We start from the raw sequence: 26,111 nt of genomic DNA on the forward strand, positions 1-26,111 counted from the left end.
AATCCCTCTCTCTGCAAGGCCTTTGAAGGATCGCCTCAGGTCAGTGCAGTGTTCTCTTGGGGGTCAGTGCCTGGCAGCACAGAAAGGCTGGAATTCTCAGCAGCCAAGGTTCCAACAACAGGGGGGTCACAGCACAGGGAACTCAGGCTGTCCTTCCCAGCAGAGACATTTACGGGAGGTGTCACCTCGTTTTTATTCTCAGCCTCTTGGAAAATTACTGCTCCTCATGAGCTCTCCCTTAAGGAACTGTTTTAATAACCCATCCCAAAATCCTCATCCTCATTATCCTGTAGCCAAAGCTGAGCCATCTTTTGCCAGGAATTTTCTGTCATAGCTACCAAGGTGAATGGAATAATATTCCATATTAAGATAAATTAAACCATCATCACTGTTCAGATTAAACGACCAGGCTGTTCTTATTTAAGTGGTGCCTACCCAGGGCAAAGAATGCAGAAAAAAATTGATATTTCTGCCAGCTTTGAAATCATATCTTGATCAAAAAATGCTTTTTAATGACATCTATTTATCAATTTTTATTCTTATTATAATTGTTAACTTTATATTTGCAAGAGGTCTGCTCCTCAGGCCTGGCCTCACCTCAGCGATTCTGTGCCTTGTCACAGAGTTCCCTGATTTTATCACAGAGGCTGAGTTATTGTGGCAAGTAAAGCACATCCACTCAGGTCTGTTGGGCCTTGGGGTATGAAAACCACTCTGGAAATAAAAGAGGAGGAAAAAAATGCACTTTTTCCCTCAGTGTGCTGATGCCTTTCCTCACAGGGATCACCAAGGTCTCTTGTCACATTAAATGTGGCACTGCAGCCCTGGGATTAATAAACCTTCCTTTGATTTCTTTTTTTCATGGAGTAGATTTTCAACAATATCTCTTTATTGATTTCAATATTGTTATTATTACTATTATTATTATTAACCTTCTATTTGCAAGAGGTCTTTTCCTCAGCCCTGCCCTGCCCTCAGCAATTTTGTGCCTTGTCATGGAATTCCCAGATTTTATCACAGAGGTGGCTGAATTCTGGTGACGGATGAAGCACTATCTGTGCATTCTCTGCAGGTCTCTTGGGCCTTGGGGTATGAAAATCACTCTGGAAATAAAAGAGGAGGAAAAAAATGCACTTTTTCCCTCAGTGTGCTGATGCCTTTCCTCACGGAGAGCACACAAGGCCTCTTGTCACATTAAATGTGGCACTGCAGCCCTGGGATTAATAAACCTTCCTTTGATATCTCTTTTTCATGGAGTAAATATGTCCAGAGATGTCAGAACAGGGGAATTTGGCCACATTGAGCCGTTGTCTTGAGCGAGAAATGGTTTTCTATTATTATTTCCCTCCCTGGGGAGCAGCATCTTTGCGTCACCACCAACAGCTGCATTTACCCAAGGTTTTGCCAGGAGATCGTGGCTGACTCCGAGCAGATGCAACCAGAGGGAATTTTAAGAAACTGGGCTTTTAGAAAAAAAAAAAATAAACCAACACCAAAACTAACTGTCTGTGGCTATAAATATATGGATTTGCTAGCTATCTCTGGAAATAGGCCTGAACCTATAGATAGATGGAGATATCCACACCTAAATAAACACCATGTGTGTGTGCACATCTCCAGCCAGGGATGTTTGTTTAGGTGGGGAGTTTTCCCATTTTAGCCATGCTGGGATAATTTTAAGACTGGCCAAAGCAGCAACCAGAGGGCCCCAGAGCAAGCTGGTGTCCTGCCCCAAATAAATGGGAATTATTTCACACAGAGCAGCTCGGAAACCGCTCTCTGCAAAGAGCAAAGTGTGTTAAAGCCATCAGAGCCTGCAGAATTAACAGCTCGTAACTGCCAGGGGAGCAACTGCTCCTGGGCTGCTTCCTTGGGGAAAATTACCACTGGAGGGTGGGAACTGACAGCCCTGGAGGTTGGTTCCTCCTTTAGACAGGTAGGATGAAGCAATCCAGGGAAGTGTTCCCCCAAATTCCTTCCAGATAACATTAAGGGTGGAGTGAACAGTCAGCTGGAAGTGTCCAAGGCCAGGCTGGATGGGGTTTGGAGCAGCCTGGGACAGTGGGAAGTGACCCTGCCATGGCAGGGGTGGCACTGGGTGGTCTTGTCCCTCATGACAGGGACATCCCCCCACTGTCCCAGGCTGCTCCAAGCCCCATCCAGCCTGGCCTTGGGCACTTCCAGGGATCCAGGAGCAGCCAGAGCTGATCTGGGAATTCCATTCCCATGCCTCCCCACCCTCCCAGCCAGGAATTCCTTCCCAGTATCCCATCTAAATCGACTCTCTTTCAGTTTGAACCCAATCCCCTCATCCTGTCCCTCCATCCCTTGTCCCCAGTCCCTCTCCAGCTCTCCTGGAGCCCCTTCAGGCCCTGCCAGGGCTCTGAGCTCTCCCTGGAGCCTTCTCCTCTCCAGGTGAACATTCCCAGCTTTTCCAGCCTGGCTCCAGAGCAGAGGGCTCCAGCCCTGGAGCAGCTCTGTGACCTCTGCTGGATTTGCTTCAGCAGCTCATATTTATTGTGGATTTGTTCTGTTCCCACACTCTTCCCTAAGCACCCTTTCCTGGCCATGAAGGAGACAGGGAGCAGAGTTAAAAGGACCTTTGTCCTGACCCTTCTTCTTTGTTCCCCGAATTCCCTTAAAACCAGGAAGGAGGGTGTTGTATTCCTGGAGCTGCTCAGTCTCTGGATAAAATGCAGCACAAATGATGAGTGATAAACCTCAGGCAGCTTTTTAGCCCATTTCTCCCCAAATTCCATACAACCACTGACTGTGGATCCCTTACCTTCCGCACATCCAGCCAATAGCAGCAGGATCATTTTTCTGGTCACTTCTTCCAACAGTGGCAGCAGCAATGGGATGTTTGGGTCAAAAACCAGGAATTTCCCTCACTCCCATCTCCCCCAAAAGAACAGGGATGCCAAACACAGCCGGTTTGAAAGCAGGTCAAGCCCATCCTCTTTCCAAGGGTGAGCTGAAGGGTGAATGGGGTCTCCACCTCCCAAAATCCCAGGGAAGGGGAGTCAGAGCCAGCAACTTGGGAGGTTGGCTCAGCTTGGGAACCACCACCAGCAGGATGGGCCATCCTCAGATCCAACCCCAGTCCTGTCTTCATCTGCTCCTGCTTGTTTGTGAGCGTAAGGGTTTTACGGCTTCCCGGGAATTCGGAGGGGCCTGGAGAATCCGTCCCCTTCCAAACACAATGGGAAGGGCCCAGCGTGTTGCAGGGCTGCTTTATCTAAACCCCATTGTTCCGAGCAGCAGTCCTGGAGCTCTCTGGGGTCCTGGGAAAAGCAAACAACTTTGTGGAGCCTCAAAGTGACGGCACAGGAACGGGTTTGGATTGTTTTATCCCGAATTTCCACAAAGGGATGTCAGCAAAGTGTCAGGCATTTGCAGCAGGACACGGGCAGAGGTTTTAAAGTCCGTGGAGGAATAAAAAAAAAAAAATTATCTGGGAGATGTTTTGTTCATAATTTCAATTAACCCTGAGGTGCCATCCTCATTCCATGCCTATGGATTTGGTCTGGTGCATCCCTGGAAATAGAATCTGGGAATCCTGGAATGGTTTGGGTTGGAAAGGAGCTTAAAGATTATATTTATGGGCATGCGTGTCTAAATTGGGGTGTCTGAGAGTAAATTGGAGTGTCTGAGGCTAAACTGGGGGTCTTTTGTGAGAGCTGATCCCAATCACTCTCCAGACTGGGAGGATTTAAGAGCTTGGAATCTCTGTGGATGAGGAGAACAGACTCCTGCAGGAACAGGGTCATCAACACTCAAAGTTTTCCCTGAGGCTTTGGAAATCAGTGCCTGTTCTGTGCCTTTTGCAAATAAACCGTTTTGTGAATATCCCATTTAGCTTTTTATTTAGTCCCATTTTCCTGTTAAAAAAAAATACAAGAAAAGCAAGGACAGAGATTTTCTGGCTTTATCACTGAAAGCAGCAAACCTCCGATTCCAAACATGTCCTTAACGACATCTGAATCAGCAGCTCAGAGAAACTTTGCAGAAATTCCATCTGGAAAATCCTTATTTATGCTTCCAGCCCCCTGTCCTGCTGATCCCACCCTTCACAGCATTCCCATTCCTCAAAAAACACTGGATCCCTCCCAGCTTCACAGCCCGAGTGCTGCTGGTGTCTTGCTAAAGGGGAATAAAAAGGATGAAAGGAAAACTTTGGATACAGGACACAGCTCCACAAAACTCAAGATAGGGTTTGCCACCAGAAAATTCCTGCTTTGTCTGGTTTTCCTTTTTCTTTTTCACACGTGGCAACAGTTGAAAGAGTGGAGGGTTCCTGCAGCAATCTAGTTCATGGAATCCTGGAATCCTGAACTGATTGGGGTTGGAAGAGACCTTGAATTCCAGCCAGTTCCAACTCTGTGTCATGGGCAGTGACAGTTCCACCAGCCCAGGTTGCTCAAAGCCCTGAATATTCCGATTAAATTATAATTAAATGGAATCACATTGGTTTAGTTATCACACTTTATAGACCAGGATCTTGTGGCAAGGGCAGATTTGGCCTCTTCCAAAAAGGGATGACCAGGGATGGTCAGTCTCTCCTCAGGGTGGACTTCCAGGAGACTTCCAGGGAACTTCCTGGAGTGATGGATCTCCAGGTTGTGTCCATGGCTCGGCCACCACGGCCTTTGTGGTTTTCTGGGAATTATTTAACTTCCCACCCATCTCAGCTCCCTAAGGATGCTCCTCAGACCATGGAGATCGTCATTGCAGCTTGCAGATCATTCAGTATTTTCCTACCTGGAGGATCTTTCCTGGTTGTGGTTTTCATGGAGCCGGGACCTCCCTTGGGAGACAAGGAACTCCTTTGGAGATTTTGTCCCCTCATGGGTAAATCCAGGGAGGAAAGGCTCCTGGGAACTACCAGCCCTGAGCTCCAAGTGAGGGAGAAGTGGAAGTGGAGAAGCTCAATTTTTTGCTCCAAAGGGTTTCCCCAAAGATCTGAGTACCCCCTCCAAGAAATCACTTTTCCCAGGGGCTTTCCAGAGTGACTCCAGGTAGGATTTGGGGCACCTCCTCCTCCAAGGAGGGCTCCAGGATAAACTTTCTGTGTCTTGGCTCTTGGTGCTCAACCTCCTTTCAAAGAGAGGCCCTGTGGTCAATCAGAGCACTAAACTTTCCAAAACCTCCTGCCAATCCAGAGGCTCTTCCCAAGGACATTCCCGCCCATAGGAACGTGGATCTTCACAATGAAATTTCTGAATGGGACTCAGGGTTGTTTTGTTAAGGTCTCACAACTTTTTTTTTTACTGAAAATTCTAACCTTGGAGTGAGATTATTATTAATATTATTATTAATTATTATTATTATTTCATTTTTTACTATGGACGCAAACGTCTTCCAGCTCCAGGAGGATTCCAGCTTGGCAGCAGGAAAATCACACCAGGATATTTTTCCCTGAAAGCTTTGAAATCTCTTCTTCTTGGCTTTCCAGGGCCTGCTGCCTGCACAGACAGATCTATAAAAATCTATAAAAATATCCCATAAATACGCACAGACACACTCAGTAAATTAATATTGGCAAGGGCTTCGCTCCTCCAGTGCAAACCGCAGAGAAACATTCCCAAATCTGCGGATTCTGATGTAATAGGGCTGAGGTTTGGCATTCCAGTACAGCGTTCCAAGCCTCAAATCCCAATCAGAGCTGTCATTCAGAGCCCAGCATTCCTGACGTTATTGCAGTCCCGTGGGCAGGGCGAGGGAAAGGAGGGAATGAGGAGAAAGATGCTGAATTGGTTGGGCTTTTTTGGGATTTTTTGCTGAAATCAGTCTGGGAAAGGCAGGACAGGCTGGAATGGGGGCAGGCATTTTAACCCTTTCCAGGAATCCCTGAGTTCAGCTGCAGGATCAAGGAAAATATCCCGATATTTAATGGAAACCTCAGGGTTTCAAGGCCAGCTTTGGAAAATAGCAACCTAAAACTTGCTAAACGATTAATTATTAAGAACTCTTCTGTGACAGAGCCTTTTCCAATGGGATTTTGGCTAGCTCAGGTTGTGTCTGGATGGGATAACCACAGGCAGAGGTTGCTTGGGATTTAAAAAAGGGAAAAATAAACGCAGGTGATTTTTTTCCTCATATCCCATAGCCAAAGTATTTCCTTCCTGTGTTTTCTGGTGTGGGTTATGCTCCCCCAGGCTGGACATCAGTCATCCAGCAACAGCTAAATTGTGCAATTCCAGCAAAATTCCCAGCTCTGCAGGCATTTTTGTCCAGGTGAAAATTCCCAAGTGATCCCTGGACTGGGCCGAGAGTTTGTAAAGTGCTTTGGGTCCCTTTGGGATGAAAATGCTGTGAAATTCCCAGGCATGGGATTAACCCCACTCCATCATTAATCCCATGCCAAATTCTCAGCTCAGTAGGCATTTTGTCCAGATGAAAATTCCCAAGTGACCCCTGAACTGGGCCAGGAGTTTGTAAAGCGCTTTGGGCTCCTTTGGGATGAAAATGCCACGAAACTCCCAGGTATAGGAGGAACCCAACTCCACCATAAATCCCTTGGGAAAATAAAACTTCCCCACCTCAGGGAACACAAGCCCCGCTTCCCAAGCTGCCAAAAAGATGGGATTCCCGAAGGATCTGGGCTCTGCGTGCTGCCAGGGTTGTGTGGTGCAGTAGGGCCGCGTTCCCCATGTGACGCTGTTTTCTCCATCATTTCTGCTGCAGGAGGTCTTTGATCGCCTCTATTTGATTTATACTGTTGGATACTCCATCTCCCTGGGATCCCTCACAGTTGCTGTCCTTATCCTGGGATACTTCAGGTAGGCGGCTCTGTTTTTACCTAAGCGACGCTGGAAAAGCCGTGGGTTTTTCCGGAAGGATAAAATTCGGGTGGCGCAGTTCAGGAAGCCACCAGTGGTGGTGGCATCTGTGATTTGGGCTGTGTTAGGGTATCCCAGGGCAAACTTCCTGGGGGATGGTGGGTGGGATGTTGGAACTCCTTCCGTTCCCTCAGGTGGAGTTTTCCAGGCCCTCTTTGTAGCAAATGGGAAGAGAGGCGTCTCCAGGAATTCCTTGGAAGACTCTCCAGGATTTTCTGTCCCTATTATCCCTGCAGGCGACTGGCTTAGCTTTAGATGGCTGATTTGCAGAGAAATAAGATTCCCTGAGGGAAATCCCACTCTAAGTCCGAGTGTTCATGAAGGATAAACCAGTTGAAAGGGATGGAAAACTCCCAGGCTGATTCCTCCAATCCCCCCACACTGCTGCTCTTCCCAGGGATCCAAAAATGACCCTCCTGACTCCATTGTGTCCCCTCTCTTCCCACCATCCCTGCCAAGGGATTTAGACCCCTAAATGCCACTTTGAGCCCTCCTTATCCATTCCTCAATCCAGTGTTGCAGCTTCCATCCCTGGAAGTGTCCAAGGCCAGGCTGGACAGGGCTTGGAGCAGCCTGGGATAATGGAAGGAGTCAGGGTTGGAATGGGATGATATTTAAGGTCCCTTCCAGCCCAAACCATTCTGGGATTCTGGGATTCTTGCTGGCACAGACAGCATGGGATGGGAGGGATGAAAGGTGTCACCCATATCCAGGGATTTGTCCTTTGGGAATGTTCTATCTGGTGACCCCATAGAGCAGGGTGACCCCAAATCCTGAGCCCCAGATTTGCTTCCCTTCTATGTCTGCTTGTGTCTTCTCCTAAAAAACCAGCAAGACCTGGACAAGAGCTGGTGGGACCCAAAACAGCCACGTGGTGTCTGCAGAGGGATTTGGGAAGCTTGAGTCGAGCCCTGCACATGGAACACTGGGAATGAAATGTGTGGCTTTGGGCTCTGAAAGTGCTCAGAGCTCTCAGCAGACAGCAAAAGGTGTCAGGGGGGTTTGCTTGGACAGCAAATCCCAAATCCATGACAGACCCAATCCAAAGGGCACTGCAGACCCCATCCCTCCACCACACTCCTGTTCTCCCGACCTTTTCCCTCCACTTCATTTCCCACTGAACACTGGCAAGGTTGTAAAATATTCCATGTCCACGTGTGCAAGAGAATTCCTGGTTTTTCTTTATCCATATCTTTATCCCACTTCATTTCCAGCCCAGACCACCCGGGCAACTGTGCTGGAGCGTCTTTATCCCAAGGATCAGAGCAGCAGCAGGGATCAAGCCAGATTTTATCCTCGATAATCCAGAGATTAATTGACTCCCTTTCAAATGCAGGAGACAAAGCCAATCCTCATTTAATAAACCTCATCAGTTCCACTTGGAGTAATTTGGATTATAGAAGCGCAGAGAACAACTGGTGTTGTTATCATAACGTCCTGCAGAAGGGATAAAAACACAGCCTTTAATTAGTGCAGATTATTGGGATTTAAGAGGAATATAAACCCATTCATAAATGCAGGCATGGCACCAGAGGACAGAGGGGACCCCAAGAGGTTGGTTCCTTTTTCCCAAAATCCTGATTCCAAAATACACCTCTTCTTCCTGGTTCTGACCCATGAACATCTCACCATCACCAAAAAAGCTTTTCCTCCAAAAAGGACCTTAAAGCGCTTTACAACTGGGATTTGTGGGGTCACTGCTGCCATTGCTGGGATGGAGCCCACAAACTGCTCCAAAGGATGACATTTACAGCAGGAAATCAGGGACAACAGCCCAGCACACCCAAGTTACTGCTGGAGTTGCTCTTAAACTGAGCTGGGAAAAAAAATTAATGGTTTACAGGAAATTCTGAGAGGTTTCTGGCAGCCCCAAGTTCTGGAGCCTCTGGAATCGAAGGGCAGGAGTGGATAGGAGAGTGGGAATGGGTTCCCACTGCCAGGGGACAAGGTTAGAGAAGATTTTAGGAAGGAATTCCTGGCTGGCAGGGTTGGGAGGCCATGGCACAGGGTGCCCAGAGATGCTGTGGCTGCCCCATCCCTGGAAGTGCCCAAGGCCAGGTTGGATGGGGCTTGGAGCACCCTGGGATAGTGGGAGGGGTTCCTGCCCATGGCAGGGGGTGGGATTGGATGGGCTTGAAGTCCCATCCATCCCAAACCATTCAATGATTCCCTGAAGCCCCTGAAGAAGGTATTATTCCATTTCCCAACCCCATGGGAGAGCAGGGAGCCATGACCCTCACTCTGCTCCCTGTAGGGGCACGGTGCCAGAGGGAGGAGCTGGGGCTCTCCAGAGCCAGAAGTGGCCCTGGCTCCATCCAACGGCCGGACTAAACTTCCCAATCCTTCTTCTCCTCTTCCAGACGTTTGCACTGCACTAGGAACTACATCCACATGCACCTGTTTGTGTCCTTCATGCTGAGGGCCGTCAGCATCTTCGTGAAGGACGCAGTCCTGTACTCCGGGTCAGCCCTGGAGGAGATGGAGCGGATCTCCGAGGAGGACTTGAAATCCATCACGGAAGCACCTCCAGCAGATAAATCACAGTTTGTGAGTATTCCCAGAGCAGTGGTTTTCCAGGATTCATGTCTTTGTCCTCTCCGTTCAACACTTACATTCTTTTGGGGAATTTTCCACGCTGCTCATCTTTCACAGCCTCTTCCTGTCCTTTCCCATCCTCAGTCCATTGGTTCAGAGGGATTCCCAATTCCTGAGCTAAGGAAAAGCTGCTCCCATGGCAGTAAATGTTGATGGTTTGATTCCCATCTACGTTCCCCTGATACCCCCTGGAATTTCTGGCTGTGGAAGCATTCCTGACCATCCCAGCACAAGGCACATCCAGCTTGGCTCACAAGACTTCCATGGATGGGGAATGCACAACTTTTCTCCCTCCCATATGGAGAAAAAGACATTTTGGAAGGGAAAATGGGGGGAGGATGTGCTGTCATAGGAAATGGTAGGGCACATCTGAAAAAAGGAGGTGGCGTCTATGAGAGGGACCTCGGACAGAATCATTGAGTTGAAAAAGAATTCCGAGGTCGTCCAATCTTGGAATTAATGGTGGGTCCCCAATCCCAGCCTTGTCCCCAGCCCAGAGCACTGAGTGCCACATCCAGGAATTCCTTGGACACCTCCAGGGATGGGCACTCCAGACCTCCCTGGCAGCTTCTTCCAAGGCCTGAGCACCCTTTCCATAGGGAAATTCCTGCTGATGTCCACCCTGAACCTCAGTCTCCATTTATGGGTGGGTTGAGTCAATGCAGTCAACCCAGGCAGACAAGTCAACATCCCAAAATAAAAATGAAAGTGAGGTCAGTTGGACTCTTCCCCAAAATTCCATGGGGATTTCACTGTATAGAAATCTCTGATGGCAATATCTGCACTGTCCATGTGCTTGGGCAGGATGAAGCCCATCCTCACATTTCCCACACCCCAAAGCTCTCAGCTCTTCTTGTGATTGGTCCCATCCCGGATTTCCCATGGAAATCCAGGAGGTTGTAAAGCGCTTTGGGCTCCTTTGGGATGAAAATGCTGCAAAACTCCCGGGTATGGGATGAACCCAAATCCACCATAAATCCCTTGGGAAAATCCCACCTCCCCACCTCAGGGAACACAAGCCCCACTTCCCAAGCTGACAAAAAGATGGGATTCCCAAAGGATCTGGGCTCTGCGTGCTGCCCAGATCCTTCTCACCTTCTCACTTACCACAGTTCCCTGAAGGGAAGGGACAGCCGGAGGGTCGGGATCTGCTCCCAGGGAACAGGGACAGGAGGAGAGGGAACGGCCTCAGGCTGGGCCAGGGCAGGCTCAGCATGGACACCAGCAGGAATTTCCCCATGGAAAGGGTGCTCAAGCCTTGGAACTGCCCAGGGAGGTTCGGAGTACCCACCCCTGGAGATATCCAAGGAATTCCTGGATGTGGCACTTGGTGCTCTGGTGGGGATCAGGCACAGCTTGGACTCGATGGGCATGGAGGTCTTTTCCAACCTCAAGGATTCTGGGATCAACTTCCTGCTGTGGATTTGCTTGGCTTCTCAAATCTTGCCCAGCTTGTGCTACAACCAGGGACCAGCAACACCCTGTGAAAAATCAGAGGTTTTGGGAATATCCCACTGTGCATCCAAGTGTCCCAACTGGAACTTTGTCATTGTGTTCCTTTTCCATCATGGAGATCCGTGTCATTAATTTACAGAGTCTCACTCAACACGCTCCAAAACTCTCTTTTTTTTCTGGAAAGAACACAAAATGTTTCACTGCATTGTTTGGTGTTTCTCCTCTTGCTGGGCTCATTATAAGGAATAATTAGAATAATCTATGACATTCTTTGGATATTAACATTTAATGGCATTTCCCACTCTTCGGAATTGCAAGGCAAACAAGCGATGAAGGCGACAATTAATGGATTTCATTTGTTTTCAAATGAAATGGGAACTTAGCAATTAGTGCCTCACATTCCCTGCATGAGGCAATAAATATAAAAAATAAATATAGAAAATATTATCAAACCTAGATGGGGATTTTTTATAAATACAAAAAATATTTATTAATTTAGGGAGATTTTTAATTAATCTATTTTAACTCCCTCTCTCTCTGAAAGAAAAAGAATGTAATGTGAGCATATCTTATCAATATGCAAATATATGTATAGATGTATATATTGATGGACAAAAAACTAGCAAAAGATCTGCGCCAGGATAAAAAAAAATTGGCTTTTTATTTCCAAGGTATTATTATTACTGGCATTTTCTGTCAGTCATTTGTATTCCTCTTAAAGGAAGGGACAGCACAAAGATGGAGCAAGGGATGTGGCAGCCACAGAATTCCTGGGAAATCCAACTTCCCAGACTCCAAGGATATCCACACTGACAAGAGCTGGCTTTGTACTGATTAATCCCTAAGTGGCACCAATATTTTGCAGTTTTCCCTACTGGAGCTGAGAAATTGGGAAGAAAGGTGGCTTCATCCCACTCTGTCCCAAGGGAGTGTTGGGTCACAGCCAGGGTTTTGCTCCCAAAAAATTAAAGGATTTCAGCTCAACATGGAATGAGAGCTCAGCTTTAACTCCATGTCCTAGAAGTCTCCCCCAGATCTCCCATCTTGCAGCTCAGGTGGGACACCTTGGGATTTCCAGGGAAAATCCTCCAGGTCCTGTTTGCCCTTGGAACATCTGGCTCCAAAGGCAGCTGGAGCCATCTGCAATGGTTCTCAATTGTTGAGGACAGACAAACAACCCTGGAGGGTCCAGTGGACATCCATGACGGAATGGGGTGACTCCATCCCACCTTGGTCTCTCCATGAGCTGAGGAAGGAGTTGTAATTCCAAGCGCTGTGACTTCAGCAGGACACCCAGAGACCTGGACAGCTTGGCCAAGGCCCTTTGGCCTCCAACATGGACAAGGAACACAGGGAAAAGATGAAACACAGGGAAAAGATGAAATACAGGAAAAGATGAAATAAGGGAAAGATGAACTCCAACTGCTCCAGAGAGTGTGTGAGCCCCTCATCCCTGGGTTGGGAGAGAGCAGGATCAGGCCATCGTATCTTTTTCTCTACTTCCCAACTCACCTGCTGTAGGAAAAATCATCTTTGGCTCAGGGGTTTTTTCCCAACAGTTCATCTTTCCTGCTCTTCCACAGGTTTTCCCCCTCATTAAAAAAACCCTGAAACAGAATTTTCTGATTTAATTCCTTTCTCCACCTCGTTCCCCACCCCTCCTCAATGTGTTTGCACAGCACAAGAATCTCACCCCGTGCTCCTTCTCTGTCCTTCTGTGGTCGCTGCAGGTGGGCTGTAAAGTAGCTGTCACCTTCTTCCTCTACTTCCTGGCTACCAATTACTACTGGATCCTGGTGGAAGGGCTCTATCTCCACAGCCTCATCTTCATGGCATTTTTCTCAGAGAAGAAATATCTCTGGGGATTCACATTATTTGGCTGGGGTAAGTCATGGCTGCTCCTGGAAAAGCCTCCTGGAGGTGGTTCTTGAGGGAAACTCTGGATGTGCAGAAATACGGGAGAGGGGATGGAGGCAGGATGAGCAGCTCTTGCAAGGACAGGCTTTCCATCCTGGGATGTGATAATTCTTTTGTGGGGAGTTTTGAGTAAGTTAGAGATGGGACTTTTGAGTTTTAAAAAATGTGACTTTTAAAAAAAAAATACAAGGCCTTTAATTATAAGACTTTTTAAGGAGTTATTGATTAATAAAACACTAATAATAAAAATATTTCTATTTTTAACCTAATCTTTAAATATTTTTACTTATATTACAGTATAAACTTTCTTAGCTAATTATATTATAATACACAAACTTATAATACTATACTCTAATATTTTTGTTTACTTTTATAACTACTTTTATTTTTTCTATATCTTAAACTCTAAAACTCTAAACTTTCTTTTACTTTGTTTAGCTGAGGTTTAGTTTAGTTTAGTTGAGGTAAAGTAAATGTCTTTACTTTAAACTATAAATCTACATTTTCATGTCTAATACCTAAATTTAAAAGCTTTTTCCAAAGTCTTAAATCAAATCCCGTGTTTAACTCTAAACTTTGACTTACAAATTCAAAATTCTAAGAATTCCTTATATTTCGAATTCCAGCACTGGGAAGCCTTTATCATTCCGGCATTGTGGTGTTATCCTTCCGGAATTGTGGTGTTTTCACTGTGGCTCTTCCAGGCTCTCCAGAAGGATCAGCCCAGGCTTGGAGAGGCAGCACAAAGAGACAGAGAATCCCAGGATGGGTTGGGGTTGGGAGGGACCTCAAATCCCATCCAGCCCCACCCCTGCCATGGCCAGGGACACCTCCCATTATCCCAGGCTGCTCCAAGCCCTGTCCAACCTGACCTTGGACACTTCCAGGGATCCAGGGGCAGCCACAAATCTCTGGCGGTGCCTCACCACTCCCCCTATTTTGCCACCCTTCCAGGGTAGGAAATATGAGGGCTAAATTTGGGATGAGACAGCAAATTTCAGGGATTTATCCCCACCTCTTCCCAGGATCTCCTGCTGGGAAACCAGTGCTGAGCTGGAGGGGCAGAAATCTGCGGGAGGTTTTGAGCATCTGCTCCCAATGAGAGCTCCAGGCTCTGATTTCCTCCCTCAAACCTCAGCTGGTTCAAATCCTTGAGGTCTCCTGAGCCTTGGAACACCACTGGAAACCTGCAATTTGTGGGGAAGAGTTTTTTATTTTCCTTTTCTTTCAACTTGGGCATCTTTTCCCTGAGTAACGAGAAAGGGGCGGGATGTGGGTGCAGGGAAGGGGCTCATTAGGAGAAGACGTTCTGGGCACGCACATTTCGGAGGAGAATGGGATTTCTGTTCTCTCCTGGCTTTAATTTTGGCTTCCCAGGAGTTACGAGGTGCTGGGACAATAAAACAACTGCCCACAGTTGTCTCGGAGTCTGGAGGTTGGGAGGAGAACAGGGAATGTTTCCGATGATCCTTGAGGACGTAAGGAAGGATAATGGGGTGTGGGTTTAAACAGGAATGAGCAGGAAAACCTGTCCGGGGGGTTGTGGTTACCTGGCACAGCCCCACTTCCCAAATTCCATATCCCAAATCCACCTGGCCACATCCTGAGTGCATTTTTAGGACAAGGTTCAGGCGTGCACCACCCCCACCCCTGTTCCAGAATGAGATTTTTATGGAAAAAAGTTGGTGGCTGTCCTTAACAGTGGAGCTCAGAGCAAGGCAGGGAACCCAGAACCGAGTTGATGAAGGATTGCAGATTTTTGGGATTCAATACTCCAGGGCAGGGCTCTCTCCAGCCTTTCTCCTTCCCAAATGGGATACAGAGAAGGAGCTGCTCCCAAAACTCCTGTTCAGCTGCTCCATATGTCAGAAACTGCTGGTGATGACAGATGATAACCATGGGAAGTGTAAATATAGAAATATTCCAAAGTGGGAATCCATCTCTCAGGAAAAGCCTGGTCCTGGATGGCTGGAAAAATTTTGGGAAAATTAACAAATTAAGAGATATTTGATGGGACTTGGAGCAACCTGGGACAGTGGAAATTGTCCCTGCCCTTGGCAGGGGGTGGAATGAGATGGGATTTAAGGTCCCTTATCACCTAGATCGTTCTGGGATTCTATTTTGGGGATTTGGCATTTCTTATCTCAGCTGCTGAGGGCCAGAGAGGGCTTTGGATGGCACCTCTTTGCTAAAGCAAATGAACAAAACCCCAACCAAATTAAATTAGAAAAGAGAAACAAACTCATCTTCCTCCAAACCTTCAGGCTCTGTAAAAACTCCCTCTCAAAAAACAACATTAAACTGCAAAGAGCAGACTTAAAGAAGCAATTCCCCTGCGGGAATTTGGGAGGAGAGGGAAGCAGCTGGAAAATAATGCCATGTGTTTAACAAGCAAAACCAAAGGAAAAAGTTGGGACAGGCAGCGATTGCTCTCGTTAGCTCTCCCAAGTTCTGCCAGGGAATAATCATTTTATCGGAGCGACCACAGGGCTGGAGTCACACCTGTCACAACAGCCAGCATCCCTGGGCTTCCAGAAGCCTGAGGCTGCCCCGTGGAAATTCCTCTGGAATGAGAACACACGAACCCTCCGGTGGCAGTGGGGATTGCTTTGTTTGGATTGGGATGATAATGTCCGCACAGGCACCCGCTCTGGCGGATTGTTTGGATAATTTTTGGGCACTGGAAAGGGCAAACCAGTCCAGGAGCCACTGGAGACAGTGGAAAAATTCCAGTTCCCTGCAGCGGGCACTGGATCCTGCCCACACCGCAGCAATGAGTGACAGGGAATCAGGGATGAATAGTTATTCCACAGAAAAGACAGACTTGCCCCCAAAACTGGAATATTCTGGGAATAATCAGCATTGAATTTGTCCTGCCTGGAAATCTCCAAGGTGGAAACAGGGAGCAAAAATCACCCTGAAACATCTTATTTCTTGGAAAAGCGGGACAAAGAGCAATACTTTGATGTCATCTCCATAGATTTTTGTCCGGTATTTTCAATCCACATCCTCACTGGCACAAGCTCCATCAAAGTCCTCAATTCCCTTCTTCCAAGGGAGACCCTGCTGATGGAAAGGAATTCGTTCCATGCCAGCACCCACCCAAAATAAATAAATAATGACATTATGGGCAACAATAAATCCCTTGGGAGACTCCCAGCTCCGTGCAGCTGTTTTTTTGAAGGAAGTTTAGGAACCATGACCAATAGCCAGGAAACCCAAGCTGATTCCATTGGCGTTTCTCCTTCACACTGCGTTAATTCCCACACACATGCCTGGGCTGCCCTGGATTTCATCAAACTGGGGATTGCAGGGACACCTGGAAAAGATAAAGGATGGTGGGAGGTGCCCCAAAAATCCATGATGATGAGCCCTGCGTGTTTATCCAAGCAGGAATAATCCTGCCCTGAAAAATGTGTACCAAGCAGGACCAGAGGCCTTAAAAGTATTATTGTTATTCCCATTAAACATAAGGAAAAAGGGACACAGAGGGACTCATAAAACACAGGCATTGTTCCTCAGAGAAGCTCTTAAAACCCAGGGAATTGAGACCAGAATCCTAGACCTACACAAGTTCTTTATTCCTAAACTCCATTCCAGCAGTCACACCCTCACTCCACATGCATGAAATCCATTTTTCCAGCTGCTGGGAGACATGGACACAGGAAAAGCCCTCGAGATGAAGGGGTGGCCAGCAGATCTTTCCCATTTTCTAGCTGCTGGGGAGATTCCTGACTTTATAGCACCTGCATTGTACACACTGTGTGTGTGGCTGGAAATGCACAGCGCATACAATGTGGATTCTGTACAAGTCGCTCACGGCACGGTGGGGGCTGGGCTGGAGTCAGGAAGAGCATCCATCCATCCATGCATCCATCCATCCATGTATCCATGGATCCATCCATCATCCATCCATCCATCCATGTATCCATGTATCCATCCATCTATCCATGTATCCATCCATGTATCCATGTATCCATGGATCCATCCATCCATCCATCCATCCATCCATTCATGTATCCATCCATCCATCCATGTATCCATCCATGTATCCATCCATCCATCCCTCATCCATCATCCATCCATCATCCATCCATCATCCATCCATCCATCCATCCATCCATCCATCCCTCCCTCCATCCATCCCTCCATCCATCCCTCCATGCACGTTGGGATTTTTAGGGATAACTCTTTTCTCCTGGGTATTTTATGGTTGGTTGGCAGCATGAAGTCGGCACAGGATTAGTAGGAATGGGAATTGCGTCTCTTCTGAAGCTCAGGACAGGCAAGAGAGGAACAGATTCCTGTCAAGTATATCCAAATCTCCCAAAAAAATCCATCCCTCAGACTTAGAGCTTCGCTGCTGTGGGAATATCCAATATCCCATGGACAGCCTTTCAACATGGCAGCTCCTCAGTGGATATAAACTGAAAGAGCACCAAAAAATTCAATCCATTTAAACCTTGGGTGATTTTCCAGAGCCTGGAATGGGTGGATGACAGGGAGGAGGAAAGAGCTGGTGCCTGTCACCTTCCCCGAGCCCTCACTTCCCTCGCTCCAAGTTCCCAGTGCAACAGGTCAAGGATTTTCTTCCCAGTGCCAGCAGCACAGGGAATTGTGGAGCGGGATGAATTCCTTATAAATGTGGCTTTGTAGGAGCGCTGGGCCTGAGTGAGGCTCTGTGTTTAATTATTTATGCTTTCTTATATTACCTCGGCATTCCCAGCTCCCAGCCTGGATAAGGGCCCCGTTGTCCCTGGGTTTGGGACACAGCCGTCCCTGCTCCACACCCCGTGGTCAGGAAAACCTTTAAGCACCCTAATGAGACTTAAGTGCATGCTGAAAGTTAAGCCTGGGCTTATCCCCGAGCCCCAGTGAGCTTAGACTGGGAACAGCCTCTTCACAGTCCCCACTGATAAATGTCGCCTTTATTTATTTTTTAATATTTTTTTTTTCCACCTGAAAGGGGTCATTCTTCCCAAATTTGTGGAAGCTACTGTGGATTGGATCCTGCTTTTTAAGGGAAGCCAGTAGGGGACTCAGTTGTACAAATAACTGGACCCTAAAAAAAAATAAATACAAGGTTGCATTTGGATATTGGGGATTTTTTTTCCTCGTTTCATAGGGAAAAGATGATGGCCTGGGGTAGCTGTGCTGAAATCAGGATGGTTCCTTTGGGAATGAACCTTTGGCTGGATATTTTGGAAGCACAATCCAGAATTTTAGCATTTCTCTGCTTCGTGCAGCAGCTCTCTTGTATTTAACAGAGCTTCCAACCCATCCAGTGAAAAACTGTCAGAGCCTGACTCTTGCTTTACCCTCTCCTTGATGTGAAGGAAGGGAGGAAATATCTTGGAGAAGGTGTGCTGCATAAAACCATTGGAATCATGGAATCATGGAATAGTTTGGGTTGGATGGGGTCTTGAGGATAATCCCATTCCACCTTCTGCCATGGGCAGGGACAATTTCCACTATCCCAAGCCTCATCCAACCTGGCCTGGGACACTGCCAGGGATCCAGGGGCAGCCACAGCTGCTCTGGGAATTCCATCCCAGCCCCTCCCCACCCTCCCAGCCAGGAATTCCCAATTCCCAATCTCCCATCCATCCATGCCCTCTGCACTGGGAGCCATTCCCTGTGTCCTGTCCCTCCATGCCTTGTCCCCAGACTCTCTCCAGCTCTCCTGGAGCCCCTTCAGACACTGGAAGGGCTCTGAGCTGTCCCTGGATCCCTCTCTTCTTCAGGGGAACATTCCCAGCTCTCCCAGCCTGGCTCCAGAGCAGAGTTCTCTGCTTCCCATGGGATGAGTTGGCCAAAGCCAGTTTCAGTCTCTCAGGTTCCAGCACTCCCAGACCTCAGAGATCATCGAGTCCAACCATTCCCAGCACTGCCAAGGTCACCCCTGACCATGTCCCCAAGTGCCACATCCACAGGGATTTAAATCCCTCCAGGGATGGGGACTCCCCCTGCCCTGGGCAGTCCCAATGTGTAACAGCCCCTTCTGGGGAAGGAATTTTCCCAATTTCCAACCCAAACCTCCTCTGGCCCAGCCTGAGGCCGTTCCCTCTCCTCCTGTCCCTGTTCCCTGGGAGCAGACCCCAATCCCCCGGCTGTCCCCTCCTGTCAGGAGCTGTGCAGAGCCACAAGGTCCCCCCTGAGCCTCCTTTTCTCCAGGCTTAGCCACTTTCCAGCTCCCTCAGGAGTTTTCCAGATCTTTCCCAACTCCTTTTCCTTCCTGGACACGTTCCAGCCCCTCAATGTCTTTGTTGTGAGCACCCCAAACTGAACCAGTTCAGCTCTCAGATGTGAAAGCTCAGCCTTTCCCAGGCTCACTTATGCCTGAATAATTAAAAGCTGCTCCTTCCCCCTTCCCCTAACCCACTCCACCTGGAATTTTGGTGCCGGAGCCCTCGGTCCCCACTGACCTCGTGTCACCTGTGTTCTTTTGCAGGACTCCCTGCTGTGTTTGTCACAGTGTGGGCCAGCGTCAGAGCCACTCTGGCCGACACAGAGTAAGTCCCACTGGGTTTCCTTCTCTCCCTTTTATGCGCAGAGTTTTGTGGGATTTACGGGTGAATCCAAAAGGAAAAAGAAGCAGATAAAGTTGGAATTCTATTGCGACATCATTAACTTTTGATGGAGAGTGGTGGATGGAAGGGAAGGATAATATTTCCTTTTGTTTTGCAGGACCCAATAAATGGGAATACCTGCAGTTGTTATCCCTGGAGATAAGGGGACTGTGTCACAGCTGGGCAGGGACAAGACAGGGATCCTTAAAATCCTGAACGAACAGGAATGAGTTTGAGACACAGCAGCTGCAGTACAGCTAGAGAATTTGGTGGTGGTGGGGTGGTAGAACTGTAACTCCTCCATGGATTTTGCAATCCCAGCATGGTTTGGGTTGGAAGAGACCTTAAAGCTCATCCCATCCCACCCCTGCCATGGGCAGGGACTCCTTCCACTGTCCCAGGTTGGGATATCCAAGCCCCATACAACCTGGCCTTTCTCCCAAAACTCACAGGCCTGACCACGCAAGCGCTTCCATGTCCCCAGGATCCTCCATCTGAGGGCCCCTGGGCATTCCCAAATGCCTCTGCATGGGAAGACACTGCTTTCCAAAGGCAATTTCAGCTCCAGGCTTGGGCGGGTGGATCAGCAGAGCCTCTGAAGGGTGACACATCCATGACACTGAAGGGTGACACACCCGTGACACCCGCTCATCCTCACAGAGGTTCCAGGGAGCACTGGAGGCTTTCCGGCCTCGCCTTCCCTGAGGAGCTGGCCTGGGAAAACTGCCAATGCCATGTGGGGGCTACCTGGGTCAGATAAGGAAAAGCTGTGGCATCCCTGCCTCCAGAGCTGGAGAGAATTCCAACAGAATAATTAGCGCCGAGTCAGCTTTTCCAATGGCTGCTGAAGCTCCTGGGAGAAAATAGAGCCTGTCCCTTCTTGGCAGATGGAGGATTGCATCCCAACATCCCAACATCATCACTAATTGGCCCTCCCAGTCCTCACTGGGATAAGGACTGACGGTGGATGGAGATAAAAGATTTCGGGGGATTTTGGCTGCAAGGGCAGGGTTGAAGGAAACCCCCAGGAAGCGAATGTGGAACCCCAGCACTGTCCCCATCACCACCTGTCCCCATGGGAAGCTGTGCAGGTTTATTCCAAGGGGGAATCATGGAATGGTTGGGTTGGAAAAGACCTTTAAAGGTCATCTAATCCAAGCCCCTGCCATGAGCAGGGACATATCCAGGATTGAAGAGGCCTACAGGGAAACTGAAGGGATTATCCGTCAGGAACTGGAGGGACAGGACACAGGGAATGGCTTCCCACTGCCAGAGGGCAGGGATGGAGGGGATATTGGGAAAATTTCTTCCCTTTGAGGGTGGGAAAGCCCTGGCACAGGTCACCCAGAGAAGCTGTGGCTGCCTCATCCTTGGAATGTCCAAGGCCAGGTTGGACAGGGCTTGGAGCAACCTCTCTCCCATGGCAGGGATTGGGAATTAAATAATCTTTAAGGTCCCTTCCAACCCAACCCATTCCAGGATTCTGTGATCGCACATCAGTTCAGCCTCCCCTGTGTTCATAAAACCTGGGTTACTTTTAATGTAGGGATTTTTGTTTTTTCTGGTGAGGAAGTGAAGAAGTGGAAAAGGATCTGTTGATCTGTTCCTGCCCAGAAGGGACAAGTCTGGATGGGTGTGGAAAGAGCTGGAAAGAACTTCACCCTCTGGAGAGCAGAACCATCCCAACCGTAGCAATATTCTCATTTTTTTAGTAGCATAACAGTAGGAAAAGGGATATTCCCAAGTCTCACTGAGTGCAGGCAGGGTCAGAGCAGGGTCCTTCCACCAGGCTTTGGAGGAGCTCATCCTTCCAGAGGGATTTTTCCAACGGAACTCTTGAGTCGATTGCTCTTCCAGTGCTTTCCTGACAGGATGTCCATCTCTCCTCAGGTGTTGGGACTTGAGTGCTGGCAATTTAAAGTGGATTATTCAGGTGCCCATCCTGGCAGCTATCGTGGTGAGTATGGGATGAGTGAGGGGCTGGGAGGCCTTTTGGTCCTTGTGAAGTGCTGATCCAGGATTTCCTACTCTAATCACTCTGTTATCAAAAATCCTGCCTTATAATAATCCTTCCATGTCCACTTTGAGGGGTTCATGTTTGTCCTGCCTGGAATTTTGGCGGCTGACTATGGCAGAACGGTTTGTGAGTGACTTCAAGGAGAGAAAAATCCCACATTTTCAGGGCTAAGACCCAAAAATGATCAATGAAACCAACACTCAAGGCAATATTTCCAACCCAGATGATCTTGGAAACTCTCAGGGATCATAACATGTTCTTACCAGCCATCTCCAGTCAGAACAGATGGAATGTGGGGTCTGTAGCTGGACCAAAGTTTTCCCAGGCGTGTTTCAGGGCCAACCCATTATTTCTGAGCTGGTAAAAGTTTGAGAAGTCTGAGGTGGGAAGGGGAGTGAAACCATCCCAGCTTTGACTGGATCTTTATTCTCTGAGGGTGGATTATTCCAACCCACTCCCAGGAGCCAGAGGGGAAAGGAAGGATCCAAGTGGCATTAACCCAACACAAGAGGAGCTCTCCAAAGCTGGAGAGGGCGTTATAGGATTTAATTATCTGCACCAGGTGAATTCAATTATGTTCTAATTAAAGAGCTCATTAATTACCCTCTCCCCCCCTCTCTTTACTTGGGGTTCTCCATTGCTCAGTCTCCTGGTGGAATCCATGTCAAAGAAGGAGACTCCAAAACAGAGGAGAATCCATGTCAAAGAGCTCATGCACTCCCCCAAATCCCATCTCTCTTTCCACTCATCCATGAATGGAACTGGCAGGAATCTCTCCACAGTCCGGAGGGTTTGGAATCAAGCTGTTCCTCCTGCCTCCCAAATCAGGAGGCCTTGGAAGGTGCCCAGTGTGGGTGAGAAGAGCAGCAGACACACAAAGAGCAGGAAATTTTCCCAGGTGGATGTGCTCATCTGTGCCATTAGGTGAGATCTTTGGGGTTTGTGGGGGGGGGGCTGGATTTCATCCTTTTGGTGGAAATTCTCCACCTGGCTCCAGCAATTCATTGGAAGAAAGGCATCACCGAGACCACATCTTTGGAAATGGAACAGCAGAGGCTGGAGAAGAACATTCAGATGGTTCAATTAAATTAATTCCAGCAACCCCATTGCATTTCATTTGAAGGCCAATTAGCAGAGGAGAAAGAGCCCAATTGAGGCTCATCCTTGGAAAAATAAGGTTTCTCCAGGAGGTTGTGCCTGTGCCCTGGCAATTTGCAAATCCAGCTGTTTATTATGCAAAAATATTCTGTGGGTTGTGTCTGTTTAATTTCTGTGGGTTCGTATTGTTCACTTGGCTGGTTCTGCCGTTCCCACGTTGCTGGACTAAGCCCTGCATTTTCTGGATGAGATTTTGGCGGCTGAGGGATTTAAAATCTCTCCGCTTTCTGCTAATTTGTATGTGATTCCTTTGTCTGGATTTCTTTTCAAATTTAGCACATTTGGGGAAATCAGAGGAGTTTCCCTTCTGGGTGTGATAGGGTTGGGCATCTTTAATTTTGATGACAAATGCAGAACAATATCCCACTTTGGAGTCTTTAAAGCTGGAATAGCTCCTGTAGAGACATAAATCCTGCTTGCTTTTTCCCTTTCAGATGGTTTCCAAGGAATTAAATGCCCCCAGACTCTGTCCTTCCCTGCCTGTCAGTCTGTCCATTCCTCCTTTTTTAATTCCTGTGTCAGTCAGGAAATTTCAGCCAAATGGAGCTCAGGGAATGGGGTTGCAGGGATGTAAAATTCCCACAAACCTCATGAAAACAAGGAAAGGGATATGGGAGAGAATTTTCACTCATGCCCCAGTGATGGAAAGAGTGTGGCACGACCTTCCCTGCTTTTTTCATGGAGAACAGTTCCAAACGAGCTTGCACCTCCTCAGAGGAGGAGGAATCCAACCACAGGTGACAAAGCCATGGCAAACCAAGCCCTGCTGGCTCAGCAGCTCAGGGAATTCCTGGTTTTCCCAGGGAGGATAATTGACTGTGAGAACAACTCTTCAATGGTTGTGGTGGAGAAGTCTCTGTCATGGAAATGCCAGAACATGGATCTGCTCTGGCTCCAGCCAAAATGAATCCAAGGAGGTCTCCTGGATCACCCAGCTTGAGGTTCACAATGGTCCCTCCCAAAAACTCCGAGCTGGTGTGTGGTGTGGTAGTTTGGTGTCTCTGAAGGCTCCAGAGGAATCATAGGCATTATCCAACAACATGGATCTGATCCCTGAGGTTACAGGATGTTCCTGCCTGGACCCTCTCCATAGTCCCAGGGAAGGGTTTGGCTGGGCCAGCAGCTGGTGGAATCCAGGGAAACCAAGCTCTGAAGAGCTCTACGAAGATGGGAATCTCCCCAGTGCTGAACCGTCTTTCCTCTCCATGAGGTGTTGCCATTAAATTTTCCTCAGTGCGTTCCTGTAGGACAAGACTGGAATTGTGGAATCACGAAGGTTGGAAATGCTCTCCCAGGTCAAGTCCAACTATTCCCCCAGCACCACCATGGTGACCTTGTCCCCAAGTGCCACATCCACACAGGATTCCACCACTTCCCAGGATGAGAATTCCACCACTTTCCCAGGATGGGGATTCCACTTCTTCCTGGGGCAGCCTGTTCCAAGGCACCACTGGAATTATCTTGAGCAGCTGGCTACGAGTTGGGTTCACAGATGTGTCTCCTGAAAGGCAGTAGATGATATTCCCTGACTGTCCTCGCCTGCTCCATCCTAAACACTTCCCAGAGGAAGTGGGAATATGGGAGAAATCCAACAGTTTCATTGTCCTTCTGCATTCTTGAGCTGTCATCTCCACTTAGGTCCACTTTGTGTCTTCACCATGGTGCCTTGGGCTTGTTCCTCTTTCCTTTTGCACATGGAAATGTGGGAAGACATCCTACGAGTGCTTCTGTATCCCAAGGGGGTCTTAATCCTAGCTGGGCTGTAAAGACAAATAAAACCTCTTTTTGGCCTCCTCCAGGTGCCTGCTGTGCTGGCTGGCTCAGATGTTTCCATGTGAGATGTCCACACCTCGTGAGCCATTCCATATTCTCCCCGAAGGTTAAAAACCCCGGGATCATTCCTGAAACGCTCATCCCTTCCACAGGAGGAGCTTCCCCCCAGTCCCATCCTCTGCCTCACCTGGGGAAACACCAACTGAACAACTCCACCATTCTCATCAATTTTTTTTAACAGCTCTCATTTCTTTGTTGTTTGTTTTCTTTTCCCTGCAGGTAAATTTTATTCTCTTTATCAATATTATCAGAGTCCTCGCAACCAAGCTCCGAGAGACGAATGCAGGGAGGTGTGACTCGAGACAACAGTACAGGTGAGTGTCACCTGCCCTGTCCCCTTTCTGGGATGGGACAAAGTCCTTGGTCCACCCCCTTGGCTGTGGAGAAAGCCCAGGGTGACACTGATGCCACCCAAAATAACTCAAAAAATTTGTTTTCTTCCAAGTGTGGTAATGAAGAATGAACCAGAGCAATTTAAAACTCTCCTAAACCTTTCAAATCCAGCCTGCTGGAGGTTAGGGAGGAATTCCAGCTCTTCAGCCAGTTTTTGAACCCAAAGTACAAAAATAAAACATTGTTGTGCTGTTGAAGGCCATAAAACTTGTATCGGTGTATTTGCTTATTTTTATTTCCCTCCTGTGCTTTGTTAAGCTTGGCCTATTGGTTAAACCTGCCCTTGAGCGGGTGTTTCAGTGCCTTGCCTGAACTGAAAAAAAGATTCCAATTTAGTTTCGTTTTTTGTTTGGTTTTCCTTTGTTCTGCCAGCTGGTCTCCCTTGATAATTCAGGTTATTTGTAGCATGGTCAAAAATCAGATGGAAAAATCGGATTGCTGGGACACCACGGCTGCTTGAGAGCTCCCAACGCTTCTTGGGATCTCCTGGACTGCCCAACAGAACACTTGGGAAGGGGGGAGAGCGGAATGGTTTGGAATGTAAACCATGAGCTCATCGCTCCCACCTCCCTCTCCAAACACACATTGGAGGCAGGAGGGAGATTTGGCAGGAAAACACCTCCCAGTTTTCCTTGCTGCCCTGTCAGGGCTCTGATTTATCCATTTATTTACTTCTCCCTGGCTGAAGCTTTGCCATTAATTATGGTTTGGATGTGGCCTGCTCCTTTTAAAGTGTTAAATTCCCTCGGTGGTTTGCAGGCGCTGGACAGAGGCGGTGCCGGGCCTTGCTGGGAGCGATTCCCGCCCTTCCCGATCCCTGCTGCACTCGGGCACTTGCTGGAACTCTTGGCACGAGGTCTAATCCCTCAATTAATGTCACTTCCAGGCAAAGCTGGTTCCCTCCGGAGCCAGCCCAGCCAAATACTCCGGGTTGTGGTGCCTCCGTGGAGTCCCCAGCACTGATCCTGTGCTGAGGCGGAGCTGCTCCCTGGAAAAAGGAGCTTTTCCAAGTGATGCTGAAGCCCAAAGCACCTCCTCAGAGTGTTCACCTCTGCTCTGTCCTCTTCCCCTGGAGATTTGGAGTAATCCCAAACCTAACCCATTCCCTCTGCTCCAGGTCTGCTCGTTGCACAGGAGCAATCCAGGTGGATTTTCCTGTCTTGCCTCAAGGGAGTGGTTGAGGCTGGAAAAGACCTCTGGAAGTCGATTCTCCACCCTCCTGCCCAAGCAGTGGCAGCCACTGCGGGCCGTGTAGGACCACGGGAAGATGGAGAACCATCCTGTAGGGATAAGGGGATTTGGTGGATTTTAGTTGGAGCCTAAGGGCTGGAA

General features: G+C 48.2%; 1 protein-coding gene across 1 annotated transcript in view; it reads left to right on the forward strand.

The window, feature by feature from the left end:
- The window catches only part of PTH1R (parathyroid hormone 1 receptor), an 85,950-nt gene that overhangs the window by 57,102 nt on the left and 2,737 nt on the right, over positions 1 to 26,111 (forward strand). The window contains exons 5-10 of the mRNA XM_041408623.1: positions 6,688 to 6,782; positions 9,203 to 9,389; positions 12,623 to 12,776; positions 19,261 to 19,321; positions 21,269 to 21,335; positions 24,606 to 24,700. Of these exons, the coding sequence (XP_041264557.1) occupies positions 6,688 to 6,782; positions 9,203 to 9,389; positions 12,623 to 12,776; positions 19,261 to 19,321; positions 21,269 to 21,335; positions 24,606 to 24,700 (659 nt within the window). The remainder of the gene's footprint in view (positions 1 to 6,687; positions 6,783 to 9,202; positions 9,390 to 12,622; positions 12,777 to 19,260; positions 19,322 to 21,268; positions 21,336 to 24,605; positions 24,701 to 26,111) is intronic.

Source organism: Onychostruthus taczanowskii, unplaced genomic scaffold (genome assembly GCF_017590055.1).
Source record: "Onychostruthus taczanowskii isolate IOZ18803 unplaced genomic scaffold, ASM1759005v1 scaffold3, whole genome shotgun sequence".
NCBI classification, from domain to species: Eukaryota; Metazoa; Chordata; class Aves; order Passeriformes; family Passeridae; genus Onychostruthus; species Onychostruthus taczanowskii.